At 38.3% G+C, this 26,375-nt stretch overlaps 1 protein-coding gene across 1 annotated transcript in view; it reads right to left on the bottom strand.

The window, feature by feature from the left end:
- Positions 1–26,375, bottom strand: part of LOC134745365 (TBC1 domain family member 12-like) — a 59,103-nt gene that overhangs the window by 3,818 nt on the left and 28,910 nt on the right. The window contains exons 2-6 of the mRNA XM_063679395.1: positions 18,489–18,722; positions 3,860–4,063; positions 1,898–2,372; positions 1,432–1,560; positions 437–629 (exon numbers count right to left, since the gene is read on the bottom strand). Coding sequence (XP_063535465.1) covers positions 437–629; positions 1,432–1,560; positions 1,898–2,372; positions 3,860–4,063; positions 18,489–18,722 — 1,235 coding nt within the window. The remainder of the gene's footprint in view (positions 1–436; positions 630–1,431; positions 1,561–1,897; positions 2,373–3,859; positions 4,064–18,488; positions 18,723–26,375) is intronic.

Below are 26,375 nucleotides of genomic sequence, written 5' to 3'. Positions count from 1 at the left end.
AATTATTAATAACCGTTAAAGTCGCTAAATATTACGCTAATGTCAACAATACCGTCTAAACGTCTCTTGATTCGTGAGCATCTAAAGGCTACAGTACGGTATGGTAATGGTTAAATTTATTCTTTGCTATCATAGCATACATTTATGTAAAATATCACAAATTAGAGAATTTAATTAATAATTAGCCTTCGGAGTGATAGCACGTTGAACGGTTTGTGATCCAGCACGGCTAGCATAGGAGAGACCTCACACTAGCGTCTCCCGAGCGTCGGCGAACTCTATGGCTGGTCACCGCCACCATTTTCGAAGGAACGCTGACGCTCAAAAGACGCTAGTGTGGGGTGTATCTAATGTATACTTATGTATACGCCTTGGCATGTTAGCTGTAAGTTACAGATGTATACTTAAATAAATCAACAATAAACAATAAATATACCTAGCGCCGTGTTGAACAGGAAGGCGCCGCCGTCGCGGTGGAACACGTCCCACACGCGGCACGCGGCGTCCAGCGGCATGGCCTTGGCGAACGCCGTGTACAGCCACTCCAGCAGGTACAGCTCCGGAGCCAGCATGTCCGCGAGGGAGGGGAGGTTGTACTTGAGGAGGCGAGTGTACGCCCTCCAGAAGCGCTGGAAACACGAATTGATAAGGGTCAGTTATATCAGTCGAGAAGATTTAGTTCTGCAATACTTTAGATAGATTAGATTAACACTCAAATAGCTTCGGATACGTCTGACCCCGAATCTCTTATAAGTTTGTATGCAGACACGGTCGTGCATATTGATGACTGTACAATCAATTATACAATCGACTATCTTATCAACTAAAACACAGATAGACAGGATTAAACTAGATGCGATGCACCATAAATTGTGGGCTAAGTTTTGTGTGGCTTTTCGACAGTGAAATAATTCAGTTCATTTGGAGTATATGACGACATCAAGATTATTACCAAGTAAAAATTTCCAAAATGGTAATCTACAGCCCGGAATCCGGATCTTTACCTTCAAGAATGTTACCGAGTTGGTATGCAATTAAAAATACTCTGAACAAGTTTGGGAACAAATCAAATTATTTTATTAAATATTTTGATTTGTGTTTTTTTTTTAAGTAGTCACACTACTATATATAAATTAAAAACTGTAATAGATGTCATATATTGAAGAAAAAGTGACGAAGCCCTCCAGTGGTGAAGGCCGGATTCGAACCGGCGTCTTTAGCTACCGCGGCTAACGCCATGAACCCCTAGGCCACCCCGTGGCGTGGCGTGGCGTGGCGTGGCGTGGCGTGGCGTGTTATTGCTGAGTTAAAGGCCTATGAACGAAACTAGTTTACAAGAAAAAAACATGAATCAAGCGTATGACTTATGATTACGATGCCACAAATCCCAATAGGTCACAAAGTACTCGGATACAACTAAGTATAGCTTACCTGCATAGTGTTGCCGTCGCGAGTAAAAGCTGCCCGGAGCACGGGTTGCTCCAACAGATTAGCGAAGCAAACGAACGCACACGGCGCTTCCATATTTAAGATCAACACAGCCGCGATAAATGACATACCCTGTGAACAAAGATCGTTCCACGTCAGTAGGTATTGACTAACTAAATTACTGAAAAAATATATTTTAACTACCCAAAGGGTTGTAAAAAAGAAAAGTGATTGACTTGTTTGTAAGTACTCGTATGGCAAAAACATCTAACATTTCAGGACATCAAACAGCTAGCCCTGATGGTAGTCAGAGACGCGAGGTTGTGGCGTGTATTATGATGACTCCACCTATTTCATATGAGATTTTTCCGTCTTGAAAATGTGTTTAACCTTGATTTTTCTGCGTATTTTCGTGAGTTTCATGACTACTGTAAAATAATTGTATTTATCAATAGGAAACCAAACTAACCTGTACATAACCAACGTCGGGACGATAGCACACATAAGCCGCCAGCAGCTCGTGTAGCACCGTAAAATACGGCCCACCCGGTTGAAATATACACAACTGTGGAAACGTCCGCGCAATATCCAGCTCTATCAACTCCATGGAACACTCATCACTCCTCTCTATCAGGTCGGGATTAGATTTCGAACAGCACTTAGGAGTCGTATCACTGTGACATTTTAAATTCTGCTCGCTAAAGTTCCTTGGTAAACCTAAGCGTTCCTTATCTTCAGTCTTTTTCTCTGATTCTCTGTGGATCTTCAATCGTTTTCTCCTTAGCTGTGCTTCGTGTAATCGTTGTTTGGCCTTTTCGACGAACTCGCGGTAGTGGTGGTGGGTGATTTGGAGCTTGTTCTCGATGGCGAGCTGCCAGACCTTGCCGCGGATGGAGGGGGGAAGACCGCTCCACCATAGCTCTTGGGTGCGCTTTGCGTTTTTCCTGGAATGCAGAAAGGACATTGAGTGATGTAATATAAAAAATTCTGATAGACCAAAACAGTAAAACCGACTAAACCTGACTAAAAAAGTAAAAAGTACGGTATTCCTCTACTTGTATATCCTTAATCAAAAGGAAATCGTTTAAATCCAATTTAGGTTAAATTAGTCTGTAGTTAGGATTACCGACGGGAATAAATGGGCACATTGCAATCGAGAAGTTCGGTACATACTTTGTTTTCTTTCCAATGCAACAATAAAATAAAGAGATATAAATGATAAACTTCAGAAGTTGTTTTAACCGCCAATTAATTCTAATTAATTTATTTTACAATTTATGTGTGTTTACTAATATATTTTTAAGAACTGTAAACTAACAAAATATGGGCCGACAGACCTGAAATAAAGATTTTCAATTTCAATAGCTACCTATATATAACCTATATATAAGTTTATAATATATATATTTTTCCTATGTCTAAACCGAAGTAATTTCTAGAGATTTAATTTTCTCGTACATTATTTGTATGTCACACTTAATAACATCCGGCTATATTTATTCTCGTGATATCAAACTACGTATAAATAGCTCACGCTAACTAATGACAGCATGGATAAGGATAAAAACATCAACAAACATTTCTATATACAATTTAGATACACTTTTCCTGTGTCAAAACAGGGCATACAACAATGTACATTGAACAAAATGGAAAAGAGAGAGTGTATTTCTTACTGCGGCTCGAGAACATTGTGTGCATAAGAAAAGAAATTATGACAGCGATTAGTACCGCTACTTGTCATGATATCTTGACTGTTTGTTTAGTCAATGGTAGCGATAACTCTATGTGATAAAGAGTTTCATTCGATTTTCTGTCCATAAGTAATTATTAGAAAGTGAATTGGTGATAATCGATCCCAAAATTGGGCGCTTGGGCCACGACAATACAAATGTATTGTTTTATGTATCTTTCTGTCTCACTTGTCTATAAAGGTGCCTTTCGGAGGACGATCGTAGCAACGTTACTGTTGCAGCAGTCGCCATGTCGTTAAAAAATATACATATTCTTTTGTCGTGACTAGCATCCAGAGTTGTTTCTTTATTGATAATTTCCAAGCATTTCATATAGACAGGTCGGTGGTTGCGATTTCGTTTAACGTAGACACGGGTGAAGTAGAGTGAACTCACTGCGCGGGCCATTCGGCCGAGTCGGGCAGGAGCAGGATGGCCTGCCACTCGCGCGCATGCCGCGGTAGCTGCTCCTCCTGCCGCAGCGACTCTTGCAGCCGCGCGAGCCTTGCCGCCGACTCTCTATAGTAAAGTAGAGTGAACTCACTGCGCGGGCCAGTCGGCCGAGTCGGGCAGGAGCAGGATGGCCTGCCACTCGCGCGCATGCCGCGGTAGCTGCTCCTCCTGCCGCAGCGACTCTTGCAGCCGCGCGAGCCTTGCCGTTGCCGCCGACTCTCTATAGTAAAGTAGAGTGAACTCACTGCGCGGCCCAGTCGGGTAGGATGGCCTGCCACTCGCGCGCATGCCGCGCTAGCCGCTCCTCCTGCCGCAGCGACTCTTGCAGCCGCGCGAGCCTTGCTGCAGACTCTCGCTCGACGCGCCGCCGTGCCGCTTCCAGTATCCGCGCATGTTCCGCCTTATGCCTGAGTGCCTCTTCTGTTGTCTTCGCGGGCAGGTTTGACGGTCTGAAATAGAAAAAAAAAGTCGTCAATAAGCTATTTTAAAACCTAACCTATTTTTGCAGAAAAACTACCAAAACACGAGTAGTGTTCTAAAGTTACTTAAACGTAGCTAGGAAAAAGGTTTCTAACAGCGGTTTCCAAAGATAGAAAGAATAAAACGGAGTCGTAATATAAAATTTGCGGCTGTTCTAGAGTCATGGGACGCAGAATAAACAATACGCGGCGACTGCGTTTCTCAGACTTTGTTTTAGTCCAAAAAGGTGTTTTGCTATGTATGACATGGCTGGTTTTCACAGTAAACAATAGAACACACGTACGGAATATCCAGAAAAACATGTTCAAAAGTGAATTGAATGAAACAATGCCTACGCAATGAAAGCCGAGCCGCGGCCGGAATAATCTTAAATTGAAAGTACCTACTGTCCGATTTCACAAATCATTGTTATTGTTACTTGTTACTAAGGTCGTTGACATTCGACAGCAGTCATCAAAAATACAAGTAAACAAATCACGTGAAATACGTGTAACTATTTACAAAGCGATATGAGGTTAGTAATAATTAAGGAGCACTTTGGCAGGTAGTTAACGGTGAGCAAAAGTACAAATTGCAGAGCCTAATGTAATCGTTAACGAGTTGGCGCGTCACGATACGGCGGCGATTGCCTTACTGTGCCAGAATCAGGACTCACGTGCACACTGCACACTACTGCACTGCAGTGCACTGAACCACCGATGAAGCCCGTAAAATGTACGAGAAAAAATCCCCAGAAGGAGCACAAGCGTTGAGGTTCCTTTATTTTAGCATGACGATTTTTAGAATCGTAGTCTAAACACTTGTCAACATCACAAAATAAAGGAATAGAGCATTCTCCTGAATATTACTATTATTACTGTTTTACAGAAATCTATAGGTATGTGAGCTTTTATTAAGTCGACTTTTCAGCTTGGGCTGGTGGACTGAAAAAAGTTAATTATAATATTATTAGCTCAATTATACTACTTAAAATACAATATTATTGTATTGTATCGTAACAATAATAGTGCTATGTAATAACATCTTGCTCTGGTAACAAAATTTCAGATACACTAATGTCGATTTTTTATTTTTTATCACTTCGCAAGTTTCGCAACATAACCATTAAGAGAACTGTAGTTTCACGTGTAAGCACACACAATTATAACCTGTTATTACACGTATGCAGCACGTATGTACGCAGCTCAATGAAGACTCTCTAAACATAACACCTAAAGAGCACTTACCCCCTGGCGCAAGAGAAAAATGGGTGACCTGGAAGTCTTTAAATAGATTAAGATCAGGAGTGGGCCGATCCAAAGACAACCTTCTGAAATGGGGAATCAACCCGGGACAAAGTGATGTACTTACTATGCGAATGTGGCGACCTACAAACAACGCAACATATGATGCAATGTTCCCTGTGCCAACTACGTGCACTATATACAGAATACCTGATAAGAGCTACCCCCCGGCAAGATATTGGCAAAATATTATTTAGTTTTGATCCCTTCACACGATAAGAAGAAGATTACACGTATAATACATATATGACCTTTAATTACCTCAGATTTGCGTGCCGAACGAGATACTCGTATTAATATTCAGCCCTGATCGATACTTCGTTGATTACGCAATCATAGCACACGATCCTCTAGTTTACGGAGAAACAATCACAGCTAAATAGACTTCAAGCTACACGCCACTATGGTTCTGACGTTATCTTTTCTTTTATAATTGGGATTATTGGGAACAATGAAAACGAGTACGGTGTAGTAAATTTCCAAATTAAATTCGTACGTCTCTTTTCATTCCTACATGTCGAAGAGACAGAATCTGATCTAGTTACTTGTTCTTTTATTCGATACTAGCTTTTGCCCGTGACTTCTTCTGCGTGGACTTACACGCGCGGACTTATTAGTAACCCCAGCGCGTAGAATAGCGCCTGGAGAAAGTCTTATAGCAATCATTCAATTTGAGAATAATATGCACACAAATATTAGGCAACTCATTTATTATCTCAACTCCACCATGATTCCACCCCGCTTTTCGCCGTCTTAAGGGATGATTTTCGGGATAAAAACTTTCCTATGTCCTTCCCCGGGACTCAAACTATCTCTACGCCAAATTTCAACTAAATCGGTTCAGCGGTTTAAGCGTGAAGAGGTAACAGTAACACACAGACAGACATACTTTCGCATTTATAATATTAGTATGGATTGCGTCCCAAAGAGACTACTTTACTAAATTCCACGTCTCTTGAAATTCATGCCTATCCAATACCATGAGTAATTTAACCCAAAGAAAACATAAATTTGAATATCTCTCACAAAGACTGATTATTAATCATAATCATTTGGTTAAAGTTACGTTTACTCATTATTTAAAGCCACAACTTAATTTAGAAAGCAGGCTTAACTATCAGGGTTCATTGACATTTAAACCTATTGCAAGTTAGTGCCCTTAGACGCTAAATTATTTGCCCAGTGATGCGTACCTTATTTTGTAGCGTAGCTCTATTAAATCTTAAGCTAATCAAAACAATAATAAAACAGAAAAAAGATCAAGTTCATTACCTTATAAAAAATTAGGGTATTTTTTTTTAATCCTGTGCCTAATACCTATTTTCGGAGACTTAAAAAATCTGCTGCACCTCACATGTCAGCGGTTAGATTTTGTCGAACAGCGGATATTTTTCAGCAATTTCGTTGGTTATTGTTGAAAGAGTTTTTGAGTGAAGGTGACGAATTTAACCCAAAAATATTTATAAATTTTTTTGAATCCCAATACAATCACTCGTTGCGCCTAACCAAAGATAGATATAACTCCGTAATAGATGGATACAGTCTAAGGAAAAAACGTGCCTCGAAAATCAAGAAAATTTGATTCTCGTTCAGAGGGCGCTACTAGCTTTGGCTTACTGTCATATAGATGGCGTTGACGGTTTCGTTTGTTATTTAACAATTTTAACGCATATCAGTGAAAGAACATGGGTCAAAATCATAAAAATAATTAATGCAAATAAAAAAAATCATTTATCCATATTTTTTCGTATTTTTATAAATATTTATTTTTAGTTTTAAAGTGTGTCGACAGATGGCAGTGAATTTACTGGGGTTACAAAATTTACTATGACAGTACCGCTCTAGTATAAGTTACTCTATGCGCCTAACAAACGTGCGGTGCTCCATATTTGCCCATTACAAATGAGGTAACCTTACACCAGTGTCATGTTTCAGAGTAATCATTGGAGATGAAATATGCGGGCGGTGCATAGGATGCGACACTCGACACCGTGCATCCTGCGCATGCCTCTTCATAAGTGATGTAAATATTCGAGAGTGGCGTCGATTTAGATAACAGCTTCCAGCGAATTAAACCTACAACAACTGCACTCTCCGAATAAATCTTCTCGACGTTTTTTTTTCCGTATTTGATTTGTAGATTATATTACACTGAATACAAGAGAGGTACTCTGTAGGTACCTAGTACACGTAGAAAGACATAGAACAATGTCCTCAGATCTACAGTTAACTAGCTTAGCTAGTTTTTCCATCAATTATTATAGCGGCTAAGGAAGGACGGATGCCGTGAGCATCACAAAAAGTTGCTGACTGCTAGGTGCAGTTAGATATTACACAACTCCAGTCCATGGGTCGGCAAAAGTAACATGCTGGTTTTTCTTCCTAAAGGTTTGTCGACTCTGCACCGTTCCTATCGCTCTGGGGGGTTCATTTGGGGAAAGATTCTCAAGTGACGTCAACGCACTTATCAAGTGTGTTGGAAGCTGGAAAGTGAAAGCAGTTCATTAATTAATTCAGCTTTATTTGAGTTAAAACTTTATTTTTACTCCACTGTTAAAACCACTTTCCGTTGATTTATTTCTTATTGTACGGTATTTAAATTATCTTCCTGCTTTACTTGCTCGGTGTTGCGGCGTGGCTTACTCGCTTCATTGACTACTCGAACCGTCTGTGCACTCGGTGCATTAGCACGGATTGCAGATGGCGTGATGTACCTTCACAATGAATGATTACCATCATTACCTACCACACCGGTAAACCAGTGTATTTTATTATTTATATTATTTACTATCATGTAAGTACTATCGTACCCGGCGGCCCAAGTACCTTTGGAGGCTGAGAGAGATCTACTCGTCCTGAACGCAGAAAACTGGAAAAAACGTACATGAAAGGGCACCGGCTAGTATCAGAGGTCAAGATCTACTTTCGGGTCGACAAGTCAGCGGAGTAAGTATCATGTCGGTAAGTAGACAATAAAAATGTTTAAGTACCAAATATTTTCATCAAATTTTCATTTTAACAGTAACTGGTTTATCTACGTAGCCAACTCGCAAACTACGTATAAATCAAATTTAGAGTAGGTACAGGATGTCTTCACAAAAAAGTCTACATTGGCTTATTGCGGTTTGCTCCGTGTCGAAATGAGTAGGTATACCAACTATTTTACTTAGATTTCTAAATAGACTGGGTTGGTTTTCCGTTTACAGCAATCGGGCTATTGCAAATTGTGAAATCTTTGCACATATAATTTGCATGAGTGGACAATGCCGTGCCATGTCTCCTTAATCCTCATACATATACCATATACATCAGTAATGGGAGTCAACAAGCCCGCAACACAATTACATACCGGTCTATAAATACAGTACAGTACAAAATCAACTTTCATTTATTATTCAAAAGCCCGACCCGCATTTATTCGACACACCTATTCTCAACATAGCCACACATTCCTATCGGACATTAGTAAATTTCGCTATTTCGGTCGGAATTCGACTAAAAATACCGATTTCCTTGCATTGTTTGGACACTGCAGACCGTTAACAAACGGTCACTTGGATTATATTATACTTTACTAGAACAAATTGGTATTAGGGATATCATATGTTTACAACTTCCCACCTATTCGGGCTAAATTAAATCCATTGTAGTATTTTTCGCGGAATAAGGCTGACTTACGAATAAAGTGATGTGCAATGCCATTCAGATGTTATTTTACCATTTAAAACGATCTTAAATGTTTATGTTTTGAAAGTATATCTTCTCAATCTTTTATGAGACTACCATTGTCCATTGAAGTATAGTATAAAAAAATATTTTCTCAATTTACTGAACAAATACTACACAATAACGTTTGTATTTTAAAAGGTCATTCATTGTTTGTCTCTTAGTAACCAGCAAATGGCCAAGTCAACAACACATGTGATGTGGGCAACGAATTGAATACCCATCATTCACGCCCATTGCGCCCAATATAAGCAATCAACATGTTTTTCCCCTCAAAAAGGTTGCTTTATAGTGTATTGTTGTCTGTGGTATGTGGGCTTATTTGAGATGGCTTCGATTGTGTGCCGAATAAAGCAACTCATCAAGGGCTTCGTCTGCCCTTCAACAAGTATGGAGAAAGTGGTTGATTAGTTTATTCATAAATATGAGCGCATGCTTTTTAAGTTAGGTAAATTTTATATAATGCTAGCTTGTATTCTGTTCTATTCTAAAGCATTTTTACTCAATTTCACCTTATCCATTTATTCTAAAATCCCGCTACTGTGAACTATGGCTAAAACGGAGTATGAACGTTCCATGGAGGTGGATATTGTGACACTGTTGCAACACAACGTATTAACCAAAATGTATTGTTAGCGGAGGACGTTCTATTCTCATCTTGGGTTCGTTTGTTAGTCGCCAATTTCAATGCCAGCGTTTGTACATAATATCGTTTAGGGAATGAGCTCTTGGCAGATAAATCGCTTAAATATACTCGTATTACTCGTATTTAATAGGCAAACATGTTACTGAAAATCATCGTCACAGTTGGTTCAGCAATTCTTCTGACTTCTACCTACCGATCGAAACCGGATTTTTTGTCAAAACTGAAGGTTCAGTTTTGCTCTAGTTTCGACAAAACATGATTTCGGACGGACACTACTGACACTAGATATAACTATAACGTATCCCCATTCTAGGCAATTTTCATCATCTGCTCCGTGCAAACCTCTCTCCTCCGTCTTCGTTCAACGCGAGTATGATGGACGCGGTTATCTACATAATAACACAGAATAAGTAATAGTATTATCATATAATAATGACAGATAATAGCGCCCATCTGTTGTCGTGTCATTTGCTCTATTATGTTATCACGTTGACAACCGCAGAAGTCCACGGCAGGTGGCCCGCCTACACTAACTCAATCTAAAACATTTAGTTAATGGTCAATGAACTTTGTTTGACCAGCCGTTCACAGGCCTAAACATTTATACAAGCGTAGCAGGAATGTAATCCGCAGCTGACGTAGCTAAACGAATAAAGCCAATCGAGCGGACGAAATTGAATTAATTCCTATGATTGCAGTTGCAAATGGACACGCACAGCCCCGATAATCTTTGCGTTTCCCATTTCACTTATTATTAGGTCATTTAGATCCTTACCTATGAAATTGGCATTATGTATGGAGAATTTTATGAAAACTGTGATTTTCATACATTTAATTTTGCGGATTATTCAGCAATGTCAAATTCCAACCGAACAAAATTTTGTTAGGAATATTGGAAACTCACACACATACACATATCTTAATTACTTAAAAATAGTTAGCATCGTAATTGAAACAGTTGAACCGGCAGCCCATGAAAAGGGTGGTTTTCAAGCTTTAATTTGCAACACTTAATAGAAAAAAAAACCTATTATTAGTATTTAAAACCTTTGTTACATAGTCTACTATTGAAATTAAAAAATAATTTTTGGAGTAGCAATTGAAATGAATAAAGAATAAATTACGTACAAAGTAATATCTGTGAAAGAAAGGCCAATTTCATAGGTAAGGACCTAATATTATGTGGACTGTTGACTTTCGTAAACCTTATTACAATGAGATAAGGTATGTATTTCAGTGTGTATTTCTTGTTAGACCGCCCTTAGTGACCAGTGAGTCGAGCTGAGCTGTTAAACAACGCCTCAAACGAACAAGTGTAGTAATTTCCAAGTTCCGAGGGGTCAAGTTATGTTAGTCGAGCTCGTAATTCGAATAGAGCTATGATAATTAGGTAGCTGGAAGGCCTGGAAGCCAAACAAGTTAGGCTCTAGGCTACACTTTAGTTTATGTCGTGACTGTTGCGCGTGATAAGGAAAACTGGGTCTTAAAATGTATTTAATAAGTTATTACTTGTACCAAAGAAGATATAATAAGATAGAGCGGTACTGTCATAGTAAATTTTGTAATCACTGTAAATTCAGTCATCTATCGACATACTTTAAAACTAAAAATGAAGATTTACAAAAATACGTTAAAATGTATTTAAATATGGATGTGATTTTTTTATTTGCATTTTTTATTTTTATATGATTTTGACCCATGTTCTTTCACTGATATGCGTTAAAATTATAAATAACAAACGAAATTGTCAACGCCCTTTATACGAGAACAGACCAAAGCTAGTGGCGCCATCTGATCGAGAATCAAATTTTCGTGATTTTCGAGGCACGTTTTTTCCTTAGACTGTATCCATCTATTACGGAGTTATATCTATATTTGCTTGTACTAACATTAAACTAAAAATTATGTTGCATCACATTTGCTTTTAGTGTTATTTCGCGCAGAAGACATCCAGACAGTAAGTAAGTAACAGCCGATATGACTTCCTAGCAATGGATTTCAAACATAGTTACGTATAAATCAGAGTACATCTTAGCTAACTTTGCACAGATATGAATAGAACAGTGAGGGAGATAAACATCATATTTTCATAGAAATTTAACATTAATGACACTGCTCCACTGTCATGGCAACTGCCATGCAGAGTTAACTTGGTCCGACTGTAGCGCTATGCTTTTCATAGTCATTATATAGGTACCTACATATCTCGATCTCTTTAGAACAGGATAAGTGTTGATCTGCACGATGCGATTACGCACGTTTCTGAGAAGGCTCAAACAGGAAAGTCGTTAGTTAAATATATAATTAGGATTTGATCGGAATAAAAATCTTAAGTTAGAAAATATTCCAAGAAAAGATGTTTTCCCATTCTGCTCGTGTGAATGAAGGCAATGCTGCAGTGCCCTTTAGTCAAACTCAAACCTGTTTTAAGCGCGGTGTTTCGCTTGAATGCAATTTATTAGTACAGTTACCGTGTCCTAAATATTGCGCGAAGTCCTACAACATTGTGTTATGTTAGAAAAGAGGGGATAGCTCACGACTAGCCGCGATTTTGCTTGTCGTGCCTTTTCTGCAGTAAACCTGGCAAATATACTAATAGTTTACCGTAAAACCACCTATTAACTAGTCCAAAAGCTCCTAGCTATGGCCTTAAACTAACTCATATATCTTTGTTCAGGTGTGACTATTATTTAAATGTCGCAGTTCTACGGCAAAATATCTTCATAAATGGAAGATAAGTAAAACTCAGACAATATCAGGAGGAAGATTGGTATTGAATTGATACTTAATTACGTAATAAACTTATGGACTATAGTTGTATACCGCTACCATAGTTGGTTTGTTTTACGGTACTTGAAATTTATTAACGCTAACCATCAGTATAGTTATCGCCGACTTATGAGCATCAGCCTATACCTATTCGAATACACTACTCTTCCTGGCAACATGCCCTACTCAACTTCATTTTAGTTTGCCAATGGCATGTCAAACATTTTGAATTTTTTAGCGAAATTCCTCACTCGATTTTGAAGTTTTATTCCAAATGCTTCCTGTGCTACTAGGATTTTATGCATAGTTTCATTATTGAGCGTCTCGGCACCGTATATAATTATCGTGCTACATATTGGTAAAACGATAATATACTTATTAATTTGGGTTAGAAAGTTTGGTCAAGGGCACAAAACCTTCATTAGGAACATACCCATTTCTCCGCGTTCATATTTCCTATGCAATTATTACCTACTCTATTCCAGTTTTACCCTCGAAAGCCTCTATTGCCTCCGTCCACACAAGTCTGCAGTCCGAGTAAACATAAACATATGTTTGCTATAATTACATAACTACATGTTGCAGGTAATTGCAGCAGGAAGCGAGCTAATAGTGCCGCTTCGTGACCACCGCAGATGCCTTCTGGGCTCTTATTCTCGAAGTTTACATACTTATATTTACAACCGGGCCTGCCGCAAAAATCTTAAATCAAAATTTCGTTATCTTCCTCTCTTGCATAATTTTCGAAATTCGCGGTAGGCCCTCAGTTCAAGTTATAGCATTCAATCTCCCAGTACGCATACCTATAGCTACTTAAGTTGTCCCGAGACGACACACAATCGCGATTGAGCGTTTGCGATTCGATTGTTACGAGTGTCAAGCTTAATAACGTGATTGAAAATAATTGATGTAAATATTGATTGACGCCACCGTTGATCATTTAGTTGTGATTGAAAATCGCTTCCTATTTTTAAAATATCTAAAGCAAAAATGAAAAAAATCACCGCTTTGGACAAGATTTTAATTCGCGAGTCTCATGACCTTTCCCCGAAGCGGTGCATTTTAATTAAAAAATGTGCCGCTTGCAGAAGTCTGCTTAGTACAAAATTAATCGTTTCTTATTGTTTCGTTTTAGTCTTTCCTCAATGTGGAAGGCTAGCTTGAAGGACCCAAAAAAACTAAGCATTGATTATAGATTATGTTGAATCCGTTTCGTTAGGCAGAACCTTACCTAAGTCACGAAAGTATTCATTTTACTTCGCTGTTGATAGGCTTCGCTGATGATAGATAGAATGATCCCTGATCTCCGGTGATGATAAAGTTATTATAAAGCTGTGGCTCGCACCGAATAGGGATGCAATGATACTGGTTTGATAGGAGCTCAGGCACGATTCGCAGTTTATCTCTATCCAATAATTGATCTTCGTTTATCTTGCAGCCGGTAGATTAAACTTTGAGATTCGTAATTGGTTTGTAGATGAAGAAGTCTACATTATAAGATAAAAGATAAAACTTTTGACAAGTATAGACGTGGATTTTTGATATTATACGCCTATACGAACATATTTCTTAGTAGTAGTAGATTTTTCCATATTAAAAAATTTACCCTTAAAAGTTAATTGGCTAATGGTTGACCACACAAGTCTTGCATCTTCAACGTACCAACTTTATAAAGGTAACAGAATATTTGATCGATTGATAAAATATTGCCACACCAAAATCTAATATATCAAAGTGCTGTAATGTGTTATTTCATCAAATTATGTTATGCCCTTGTGGATATCAATGGCAACTCAATAATGTTGGTGTGTGGCCTAAGGAGTTACAGTGCCGGCCGATCGTGTATCGCCTTTATATATTACATATTAAAGATCACTGCGAATTTCTGACATAACCATAACTATACGACCACAGTTGTAGGTCACAACAGGAAAATGCTAGATTGTACTGACTATAATCTTATAGCAAAACCCAATTGAGACTTCGATTCTTACTACTTCGGAATCTTCGGATCAATCTAAAGTACATACCTTATTTACTGAGTAAATTGTGTAGTAGTTTATAAACATAGTTAATCTATAATTAAAACAGCAATTACCCACATGATGTTTATTTTACATCAGGATCTCACAAGCACTAACCACAGCGATAAAAAAAAGAATCCTCCAACACGAAACGATTTAAAATTCTATTACAGCAATTTTCAAAGGTAGAATGCTATGCCGGGTCCACAGAAGCGGAAATGCCTGTATAATTTGACAAAGCCCCTACAATTTGCTGGTCGTGTTCGCTGGAGGCGCGAGGGCCACTTCATACTACTTTAGCATCGTTTTGCTGGTTTTGCGGTACTATTTTTCCAGGGCTGTCAATGTTTTTGAATTTGTTTAGAAGGTTTTCATTTGGTACAAACACATGGTACAAAACGAAAAGATAGCAAACCGACTAGCAGACATGGTCTGCCGTTCGTTTAAAGTTAGTAATGTTAGTATATGGATGGAGATATAAAGCACAAATAAATAACTGACATTTACCTATACTGAGCCAGTCCAGCCCGCCAATATACCTGGTGGACAAGTATAGAAAGAGACCTCAAGAAAGCCCAGGTGCCCCAAGACAACCCAAGATCGTAGGACTTGGCGCAGGACAGTGAGGAGACCCGACCCCAAATAATGGGATCAGGAGAGGAAGAAGAAGAAGAACCCCAAAACCAAAATGTTGATGAAGAAAATTAAGTGCAACAAGTACCTACGAGTACAGGTTACAAAATCAAATGAACAAACAACTTTAATAACGCTAATGCCGTCTAACAGAGCGGAACCGATACGAAAACAGCTTATTGGGACGTGGCGGGAGGTCACGATTACACCTGTCACACGCCCACACATATTCACATATTTATACATACATCCGCACAGAAAGGCCAAGGCACCGGTCATATCTTTGGGTAGACATTTGTCCAGTCACGATTTTTCGGATTAATTGTTGTGGATGTGTGCAGAGGCCATTGGACTTCTACTGCGAATATCGTATATCTTTCCCACTCTTACAATATTCGATTACTCTTACATGATTACGATTTCCGAATTTCAAAGTTCGCGGTAGCCTCTCAAGTCACCAGCTAACTTAGCTAAGCTAAGATAGCATGCAAGAGGAAGCGAAAGCATTCAACTGGTACTGCTCGTATAACGGATATTAGCTACACCAGAATCGGCAAACTTTTTAGAAAAGGATCCAAATGCAGCAAAATTCAGCAATAACATGTAGCACCACAGGTCAGAACCTCTAGTGTTTTTTTCTGTGGTCTAAGAACGCTACAAGTGTTATTTTTTTGTGTAGGTAAAAGAGCAGCATTTGTACCTTCAAAGAGCCGCATGCGGCTCGCGAGCCGCGATTTTCCGACCCCTGAGCTACACGGTCAAAGACCTACCTTGTAGTAAGTAACTTCTATCCGCAAGAAGATAGACATAAACGGTTAGTTAACTGTGTGGTCATTTAATTGTGCTTTATGACTTCTGCAATAGTATTAGAGAAATTAAAATTATCAAAAACGGTTTCAGTAAGGCGTAGCCTGGAAACTCGCGTCACGTCGAGTTGTCTGGCTCCACTGACGGTCGCACGCATCAATTATGTCTGACGTAAACGGTATCATGTCACGTCAATGAGGAAATAACACAATGAGCGCTCATTTTTCAAGTTATAAAAAAATCATGCAATTGTGTGAATTTTTAAAGCTACTATTTTTTCTTTGTGACTATTGCATCTATACGGGAGACGTTTTGAAGTTTTAATACTAAAATTAGACTAGACATAGACCTAATATAGATCAGATACTCGTAATGTTTGCCTGTTAATAGTAATCATGCATAGATGAACAAGATTTAAGTGTTAATTCTGCTAGACATTAAGACCTATATTTTGTCTACAATGACGACCGGTCTGGCCTAGTGGGTAGTGACCCTGCCTGCGAAGCCGATGGTCCTGGGTTCTAATCCCGGTAAGGGCATTTATTTGTGTGAGGAGCACAGATATTTGTTCCTGAGTCATGGGTGTTTTCTATGTATTTAAGTATTTATATATTATATATATCGTTGTCTGAGTACCCATAACACAAGCTTCCTTGGGCTTATCGTGGGGCTTAGTCAATCTGTGTAAGAATGTCCTATAATATTTATTAATTTATTTAAAAAAAAATTCTACTGCATAATAATTATTCCACAAAAAGGTGTTTCGAAAAGTTATTCAACAAAATTAAAGTCCCTCGAAACTAAGTTGTTTAGATAAGTAAATACATGTTCTTGCGACTGCCATACCCTGAGTCCCTGATCCCAAAAATTTTCAGGTCACAAAGGATATAATTTATGTTGGCCATTTTACTGACCAATATATTTTATGTAAGCTAAACGTTTCGAAACTTTTCGAACGAAAGACAAAAAAGTATCTACTTAAATATGGTCGCGTATAAAAACTCAAACATGTGTCAAATTCAGATTTCTTGTATTTTAAGTTTAATTAATTAATTGCCTAAACTGGTTAAGTTTTCTTCGAAAATTACACCGATAGCTTGTTAAGTTAATGCCTACTTTGGTAGGTAGTTTCGTAGGTAGTAGGTACCACTTTGATATGACCTGATCCCCTGAACTGTTAAAGCTAGTCGTTAAGTTGTCTATCATGACCTGACCTCATGAACTGTCAAATGAACTACATAATAGTTAGGTTGTCGCCCTGTACTCATTCAATCGTTCATTAAATGTCTGTCATTGTTACCCAATTACTTTTCATTTCTAGGGCATCGACCTTTGAGCTACTTTAAGTCCACTATTTGAGACTATCCTGAAGAACTATTACGTTGGTATTTTTACAGTAAAACTTTATCAAAGCTTTAAAAAATAATGGTTGAGTTATATTGGCTCGCATAGCAGTGTCTAAATAAAATAAAAACTATTTCTTCCTTATCAAATGTTTCGTGGAATTACCCCTTTCACAATCAAGTGTGATGCAAGTTGCAACGTTATTTAATTCTCGACAGACATTTCCTTCGTAAGAGTACGTACTTAATTTTGAAATAAAACCAGACTTGTGAAATCTGTAGTTTGATTTTCTTGTACTTTTACAACGAAAAGCAAGAATTTCATGAAACATTAATATTTAAACAAAAAAAGAAAGTCATGAATGGCATAAGAAGGACAAATAAATCAAATAAAAAAAACTGCTTTTTCCTGGTTTCCACCAATGTAAGTTTATCCGTGATATTCGCAAAACCAAAGGTTAGCTTTAAAAAACAACACTGGGAATTCCTGCTTCACCTAACCACTTTAAACTGTTACCCATTCTATATAGGTATGTTGTATATGTAGCCACTGAAGAGAGAGCTCAATGCCAGTAGTACAAACACTTGGGCCAATTAAATCACAAGTGGATAAACCTTAAGATAAGAACGAACAAGATAGCCGTTCTGTTTATGTTTGTTTTATTCAAATAAACACTTCAAATAGTATGTTTAGTAATACATATGATTCTCCTTGTGTTTTCCCAGTAGCCAAGTCACCCTATTTTTGGAACAGACCATAAAGATTTCGTTAAGGAAACTGAATATTTAGCACATTTCGGCTCTACATACATAGATCACGCATTTTCAAGTGACAAACGCAATTTCGACTAAGGTGGGTTGTCTATAGCATAGTTCTTATCACCTATGAGCGCTAGTGTCCGTACGACGAACGAAGTCGTCGACGATGCGACAGTAACCTAAAAGTGGAGGCTTGCTTTTTAATTTTATTGCCTTAAGTGCCTCAGGTCAGGTTGTTCATGCATATCTGTCGTAGTGTCTGAATAGATATAATACTGACCTGTGATGCTGTATAAGCGCTATAGAGCTAGCCGCGAGGTCCTCAGACTGCTTGTCTCTGGCCGAGCTCCCCTGCCGACGAAGACAGTGCGGCTGCTGAAGAGTCACCATGTCAAAACACTGACCTGTCATGCTGTATAAGGGCTATAGAGCTAGCCACGAGGTCCTCAAACTGCTTGTCACTAGCCGAGCTCCCCTGCCGGCGGTGATGGTGCGGCGTGGCTGGCGCGGGCGGCGCCGGTGCTGGCTCGCGCGGTAGGTTTCCGCTGGAGCGGCTGCCGAAGAGACGCCAGCTTGGGGTAGATGTTGGGGATGTACTGGTTTTGGAAGATGAGTTGCTCTTCCATGGGAATACGCCTCTGTAACAATAGATGGGTTGAAGGTTAATACACAGATGAAGTAAAGGACAAACTGATTCTGGAACCTCGTGTAATAATGCTAAACTTGTGACGATAAATAGGATAACCGCACTCAAGAAAGCTAACTAAAAACTGTACATCAATAAGCTGTTTGCGATAATAAAATATAGTTCTTTTCCGTAAACGGGACAGTGGTATCCAAGACATTTGGGAAGCATGCGTGGTGCTAAAGCTAAAAGTGTAGATATTAAGCATTATGGTTCTTGAGATTATTATGGTTCTTACTGTAAGTTTTAAATAAAATGCAGATTCAAATAAGAACACTTAATTTAAAGGTCTAATCGCAAAAACGTTGATCAATTTAGCTGTCGCAGCACTCGCAGCTAAAATGCTAAGGTTAATAAAAGGTCAAGAAACAAAGAGTTTACAACATCCTAAAAAGTACCTTCTTATATTATTAATTCGTTATTATATTTATTTCATTTAAATTAGGTACTATTATTTCATTTAAATAGGTGAGTTCGGTCATGCCTCTGACTGTTGCATCGTATTATTAGTTACAATAGTATTGTTTTGTTCGACAGTCAACTTGATAATGGGCTGTTGATAGCAACTACATTAAATTGTCTAGCCACTGATTATAATATACAACAGTCCAACCAAATGCAGCCAATAGCTCAGGCAGGTGTTCACTGTTGTTAATATTTTTCGAACGTATATTGATCTGATAAATGAAATCCCATTCCACTCGTAGCATTACATAGTGCATACATGGTGCATATTTTTCGTGCTGAGAAAGGGAGTGTGTACGACTTCACACGTGCCGAACGTGGAAAGTAAGCAGGGCATTCCCCAATCCCCAATTAGTCGAAAAATTCGGGATTGCATGGATTCGGGGTGCGGTAGGCCTTAAAAGTAGCTTGACGCGTAAGCATCTTTTATTGTGTAGGTACAGTGACCTCCTAGATTCTATTGCAAAACCTGCGAGTTGCTGAGAAAGTTTAACACCACTACAACTACCTGTTACCTAGCATAAAATTTGCGAGGGTAATTGACCGTAGCGTTCTCACAGAGCGACACAACGCTAATAATGGGCTAATAGCATTAGCGCTCGCAAGACGGATATCGAGGGCTGAAGAGGTCACGAACGATAGGGAACGTGCTTAAACATATTTAAAAGGAAAGTTCTTTAAGAAATGCCTGTTAGGGAGTTCTAGTCAAATCCAGGCCAATCTCATTCTGGCAGATATGAACATAGGAGCTACACTATGAAGAAGTTAACCAGGACAACTTAAGTTCTTGCATTAGGAACAGAATAGAGGAAAAACGAGGAGGGATCTGAAGGTTAAAAAACATTTAGGTTTACAGAAATAGCACATTTTAATTCTTGAACCTACTCCCTATAAATATTTCCGCAATCCTGCAAAAACATACAAAACACTTGGCGAATTCTGTACTTATTAAGACACTAGATGATCCTTTGGAAACAGTTATACAATTACTCTACTGATGGTCAATCGTAATTCCAGCTTTAGTGTAATCCGTCGAAAGGTACCTACTAAAACAGGAAGTAGTGCCAAATACATCGTACAATGTGTATAGCTAATTAGCTAATGAACCAACGCCAATGCAACCGATTGACATACTAACAGTCGTAACTAAAACATTAATCAAACGGAAGTGGAACGCCGATGTTTTCTTTTTAAACGACTTATTGTTGCGAGTTGTATACACAAAGTTATTTGATGCGCGAGAGATACTAGTATTATTTATTATTGCTTTGTAAGATACTAGTACATTACCAATACATCTGAGGCAAAATAAACAAATCGAAATAAATATGTAGTAAAACGGGAAGACTGCAAGAGATATCTCATCTCTTGAAAATAATAAAATTTTCTGTTCTCCGTGCGGAAAACGTCAACTTTCGGCACGCTGCGCTAAACGGGGTTGCCGATTTCCGGTTCCGTCGAACAGAAAAATAGTATACACTTCTCGTCCAGTAAATAAGAAAGCCTCAGATCACATGTGATCTGAAATATTTTTAACTCTACTGCCCTAGGTATACTATTCAAGTGTTCAACTACAGAAGACATTAGTGTAACCTCTACTTAACCAATAACAATAGATTAGTAAGCACTTTACGATACGTACGTCATTCGTAAAAATATAATACCACATTTAAATGCGAACAAAGAAGGCTAAGTAAACAAAAAGACTATGAATGGAGTTCGACACTCATGGAAACGTGACAATTTTATCAGACAATTACTAAATTCATGTCGATTATTAGCCAATAATGCCAGATAATTGCAATCAGTTTATTCACAAGGCTTATCGACCACTTTCGGATGGACTAGTATTAATTCTGATTTCTGTTCCAAGTGTTCCAACTACACTTATTTAAAATAAAAACTGTGTTTTATATCACAGATAGATACTAAAACTAGTTTAATAGGACTCAGCTAGGGAATTTTTTTTTTGAAAATAGAACCTACTTAAGTGTTAAAACATAAAGTAAACATTTAAATAGAGATTTAGTGTGGGTTGGTTCCTGTTTGCAGAATTACGTCCATAGACCAAATAACCTACCCAATCATCCTGCTTTTGTACCACTTTATAATAAACTTTATACTAAAATGCCAGATCGGTTGGATGAATTGCGACCACTGAATTGTATCAGATATAAAAACAACTGTAGTTGTTCTCGATCCTGAGGTCAAGTTAATAATAAGAAGAAGCTTACAATCGAGATAAGTAGGTACAGTGTTTTATAAATGAACAGGACTTTACTCTCTTGACATCACTCAAATTGCTCATGAAAGATAATATGGTGAACTTCGCACAAACATGCATTTGTTACGCACAAAGTGTTTGCTTCATAATAAAACTATACATACAGAAGATCCTTAGTGGTCATGTTATCTTGGCTCGTTTTTAAATACACTTTGAATTGCCACAATATCACACTTGTTTTTAGCAACTGATACCCAACGCTCGCTGGCTTATGTAAGTAACTTTCCACATACGACTTCGGATCACAGGATATTACATTTCACCATTTCTTAGTACTCCTTACACTTGTTTACGTTCTAATTGAAACTCGAATGCTGAGACGGCTTCATTAATTGGTTTCCTGTGTAATCGGTGTCGCACTCTCGAAGGGAATGTCAGAAGTGTCAGAACCCAGCCGGACATCACCCAGACCGTGTGTGGGAGTACGCCTGATAATTTGCCATGAACTGTACCTACTTAAATTCGTATTATAACTGTAGAGTAATAACAGTACCGAGAAATAAGGGAACACGTAGTTTGTAAACGATTATGCTGACGAAACATGTTTCTGGCAGGTGGGAAAGTAACGTTACAAATTGCATGAGAATTTTGATTGATCCCACTTGCAACCATAACCGGAATAGCATATTGAAACCGCTATACAGTTTTACTGTAGGTAAACGATCCCTAAAATAGTGATCTAATATTTACGATGGCACCCTACACGTCATGTGACGAGGCCATCAATCGTTTCTAGTACTAAATAAATAGCAAAATACCATCAATGTAACATAATAGCTGTGTAAGTAGGTATTATAAGAGGTCTATATTTACAGTCTTATTACAAGGTTATTGGAACAATGTCTATCTTTTCTTAAATGTAATTCTGAGGTATTCGATAAATATTGTCTATGCCCATAACAAGTATCTAGGATATTCGCGGCCTTTCAGTCACGTCTATTTAACTGTGCCATAAAGGTCAAGAGCCCGACCTTACGCCGCTGCGTTATCATTCATCAATCATCTTGGTACTTAACCGTGTTTGCGAGGTTCCTAGTTGCTAAGTAAAAGCCTACACAGTTAACTTAATTCGTAAACCTTATTGCATAGAGATAAGGTCTACCGATTTTAAATGATGCTGTTACGACGTGTGATTAGTGTCGAAAAGCTAAAGCTCATTTACCTGCGGCAGGGCGCGAACTCGACCCCTATTTGCCCTCAGCACTTGTATTCAATTGTGCCTGCACCCTCAACAAGTTACTTGACCTATGAACTTAACTGAAATTTGTAGTTTTATTGTTCTTTAGAGATAAGTGTATTTTGAACGGATCGATTATATGACTATTCAATTCTATGATTGCATGATATTTACCTTTGTTAACCAGTACTTTTGTAATAATAATAATAGGCCTGCTTAAAACATCTGACACAGATGAAAAGGCCTATTAAGGGGACTATCAGTCCACCGGACGATATCGGCCTGTCAGTTGTTAGGAACTGTCAAATTTTTGTTCTAACTGACAGGCCGATATCGTCGGGCGGGCTGATAGTCAGTGGGACCCTTTATTATTATTACCTTTTGGAAGGTTAAATTATTTGTTCACTACACGAATCGACGTTTTATTAGATTCTACGAGATCCTGACCTAGGCACGGCGGCGGCTACACAGATTAAGATGTATACAGATATCTTATTTTTGATATTTGTCCAGTCCATTATAGCGTACCTAAGTATTAGACAAATTTGATATTTTCTTAACTATTTCCTACTGTTTAATAGACTTTCCAAATTGTTTTCGGTCAGTCAGTTCCATATATTTAGAACCACAAAACGCGCAATAGCCCGTGTGTGTCAGTAATCAATATTTAATATGCAGAACACTCGACTCAATGGACCATAAAAAATTGTTCGGCCGATTAGCTCTACGCATCTATTACAGTCAAATAACATATGACCTTCGCGTATTTGCGCATTAAACGAGCAAAGGAAATCATGCGTTATCGTTGTAATGTGGGATAAGTGATTTTAAATTATATGTATACAATACATATTATACATAGGAGACGCACGAAGCATATATGCTTGAAATGAGAAATAATAATAATAATAGGCCTTCTTATCTGTGTCAGATGTTTTAAGCAGCATCCAGGAGTCGTAGCACGGTACGCTTATCACCATGCCTGTCACGTTCTAACAAGTATGTGAGTGCGAAAGTGACGGACTTAGTGATAGGGGAACCATGCTGCGCGGGCTGGTGACGACACTTGTGCTAGTTTGCGCTCGTGGCTGTATAATCCTATGCGAGAGAGGATCCCGCGTCCACAGACGCGGCAGGTGTATGCTCCCTAGGGTTTATGCTCGAGATTTCTCGAACTCGAGACAACTCGAGAATTTTTGCTTCATTCGAGACGAAAAAAAAATGGGTCGAGAAATCAGAAATGCTCCCCCAGGTGGGCGCGGGTTGGAGGCCTGCTCGTGCTCGAAATGACAATACATAGATTCCTACGTCTGCAAATTCGGTTGCAAATTTAAATTAATTCGACATATTTATCAAGCTTACTTATGACAGAAAAGTCACTCGGAAGTTACCTAACAAATAAATCACTTTCATTGTAGCTGAAACAAAAAACAATTAACCGCTTCAACCTTTCTTTTGTCTATAAGATCTATTAATCTATTTTATAATTACTAACCTAAAACAACAAATACATGCCTAGCTTTCAAATCGAGAAGAACTCGTGTTAACGCTTTCAAAATAATCTAATAGTATCTTCATCTGTGTGACGAATTATGAATAGTACACAAAAAACAAACAACAAAACCTACACGTAGAAATAGAAATACACGTAGTACAAAACATTGCATAACGTAGTCGGCGGCGTTTCATTCAATTGTGAGTGTGAAAAGCTGGTGGGGAGCCGTGCCGGGGCGTGCTAGGTACGCTGAGCGGCGCCGGCGCAGACTGAACGTGAACGCAGTGTTTACTCGTAACATTTCTAATATTGCTTGACTGCTGGCCTGATGTACCTATTTTGTCTCCAAACAGATTAGAAACTCCAAAAAGAAAATGTTAAGTGTGGCCTCTATGAGACCCAGAAGCAATTGTTTTGTTTTTTAATTTGGAACCCTTGGTTACACAATAAAAGTTCAAAATACATTTTGGAATATGTACAAAAGTTTGTACGCGAGGTCTTAGGAGGATAGGCCAATTGCAAATTAATACAGTCAGTCGTATTTCGCATTGCAGTTTCGTTTATTTATATCACTATAAAGAATACAAATAACTTAAAACTAAGATGCGCCACAGAAAGCTATAAAGGTTTGGTTTTAAGTTCAATACCGTATGCAGATCAACGTGTATCAACCGCGTCTAATAGTCAAACAGATAAAAATCATCACTGTTGTGCTGTAGTAGGGCCTTCCTCGACGTATCGTCAGAATCACTATTTACTTATATCTCTTTTCCTATTTCATCAGCGTTATCATACATTGACAATTGTTATAAATGGAAGCAGCAATCACCGACTTCCTTGATCGCATCATAATTATGCTTCCTTACCAACATGCATGAATGCTGCGGAATACTAAATCAAAATAAACTCAATTAAATAAACTCGTTTCTAACTAAGAAAACTACATCATTTTATGTTAACAATTTGGTACAACTTATACAGTATAAAGTAAGTATGTTAAGTCAGGTAGGTAAAAACTAAAATGCAAAACATTTTATCTCAAAACGCTCGATATAGCTTGACGTTCGTATAAATTAATCTTAGCGGGTCCTGGTACCGGCTGGCACGGCACGAAATGTACAGACTCTTATTGGTACAGCAAATACGTGCACTGTTGATAGTGTACTAACAGCTAGCCAATTATAATGTATACTTTGCCTTCAGTATCCATATTAAATGGTTGTAGCACCAACAACTACAGAGGCAGAGTAAATGGCATCGCTGTGAATTAACTAATGGAGTCGTTTAGATGCTTCTGCTACTTTTGAGCATGCATTAGAACAGGTTTTGATGATGGTATTTGTAACATTTATACGCTACGTGTTAAGTACGATTGATTACAATAAACGTAAAAGGATGATCTGGGGATGATTAAAGTAGAGGAGCGGTATATTAGGAATGTCAGCAGAAATGCGCCGAGGATTCGACGTCGCACTTCTACCTTACCTGACGCATCTTTGGTAGTCACCGAGTCACCCTAGTCGTCTAGATATTAGCTTCTACGAGAATGAATGGTGGACCCGCGGCAACTACAAAGTGAGACTACGGACACTACGCATTCGAGCTCCAACAGATGAACAACTACGCCCATCTAGTAATACCCATCATGAGTGATAGTCACTCATGATGGGCATTACTAAGAAACATACACGCCACACACACAAAGGCAAAATAAATCACAACATAATTACTAACTAATGTAGTCGTTCGGCTGACCGTTGTTTGAGCAGGCATTAGAACAGGTTTGCGTTACGTAGTTAAGTGACGTAAACTTGGTTATCAGTAGCGCAAAATAGTTCGAGTCAAGAACAGCTGTTGGAGCCACGACTTATTGTTCTATCTATTCTACCAACAACGCTTCGGAGGTAAAACTGCCTAAAGATGATTAAATTTTTCACGATTTTCGCACTTTATTTTTGTGGGACGAGATCCCTTTTAGAGATAATTTCTATAAAATGATATTGTAACCAAAATAATTATGTATGCAATAAAATGCTTTACAGACCATGTTGAAAACTTAACAAGTTTTGGAACAACTTGACTCACACTCATGAAGACACGTTACTCTTTACAAGTTTAACGTGAATCAACGTGAAACCATATAACCGCCGATTGTAGTAATGAAATTGCATTATTTCATTCGTAT

This window comes from Cydia strobilella, chromosome 11 (genome assembly GCF_947568885.1).
Source record: "Cydia strobilella chromosome 11, ilCydStro3.1, whole genome shotgun sequence".
In the NCBI taxonomy this organism is placed as follows: Eukaryota; Metazoa; Arthropoda; class Insecta; order Lepidoptera; family Tortricidae; genus Cydia; species Cydia strobilella.
The sequence above is the reverse complement of the archived record's forward strand: the minus strand, read 5'-3'. Positions and strand labels throughout refer to the sequence as shown.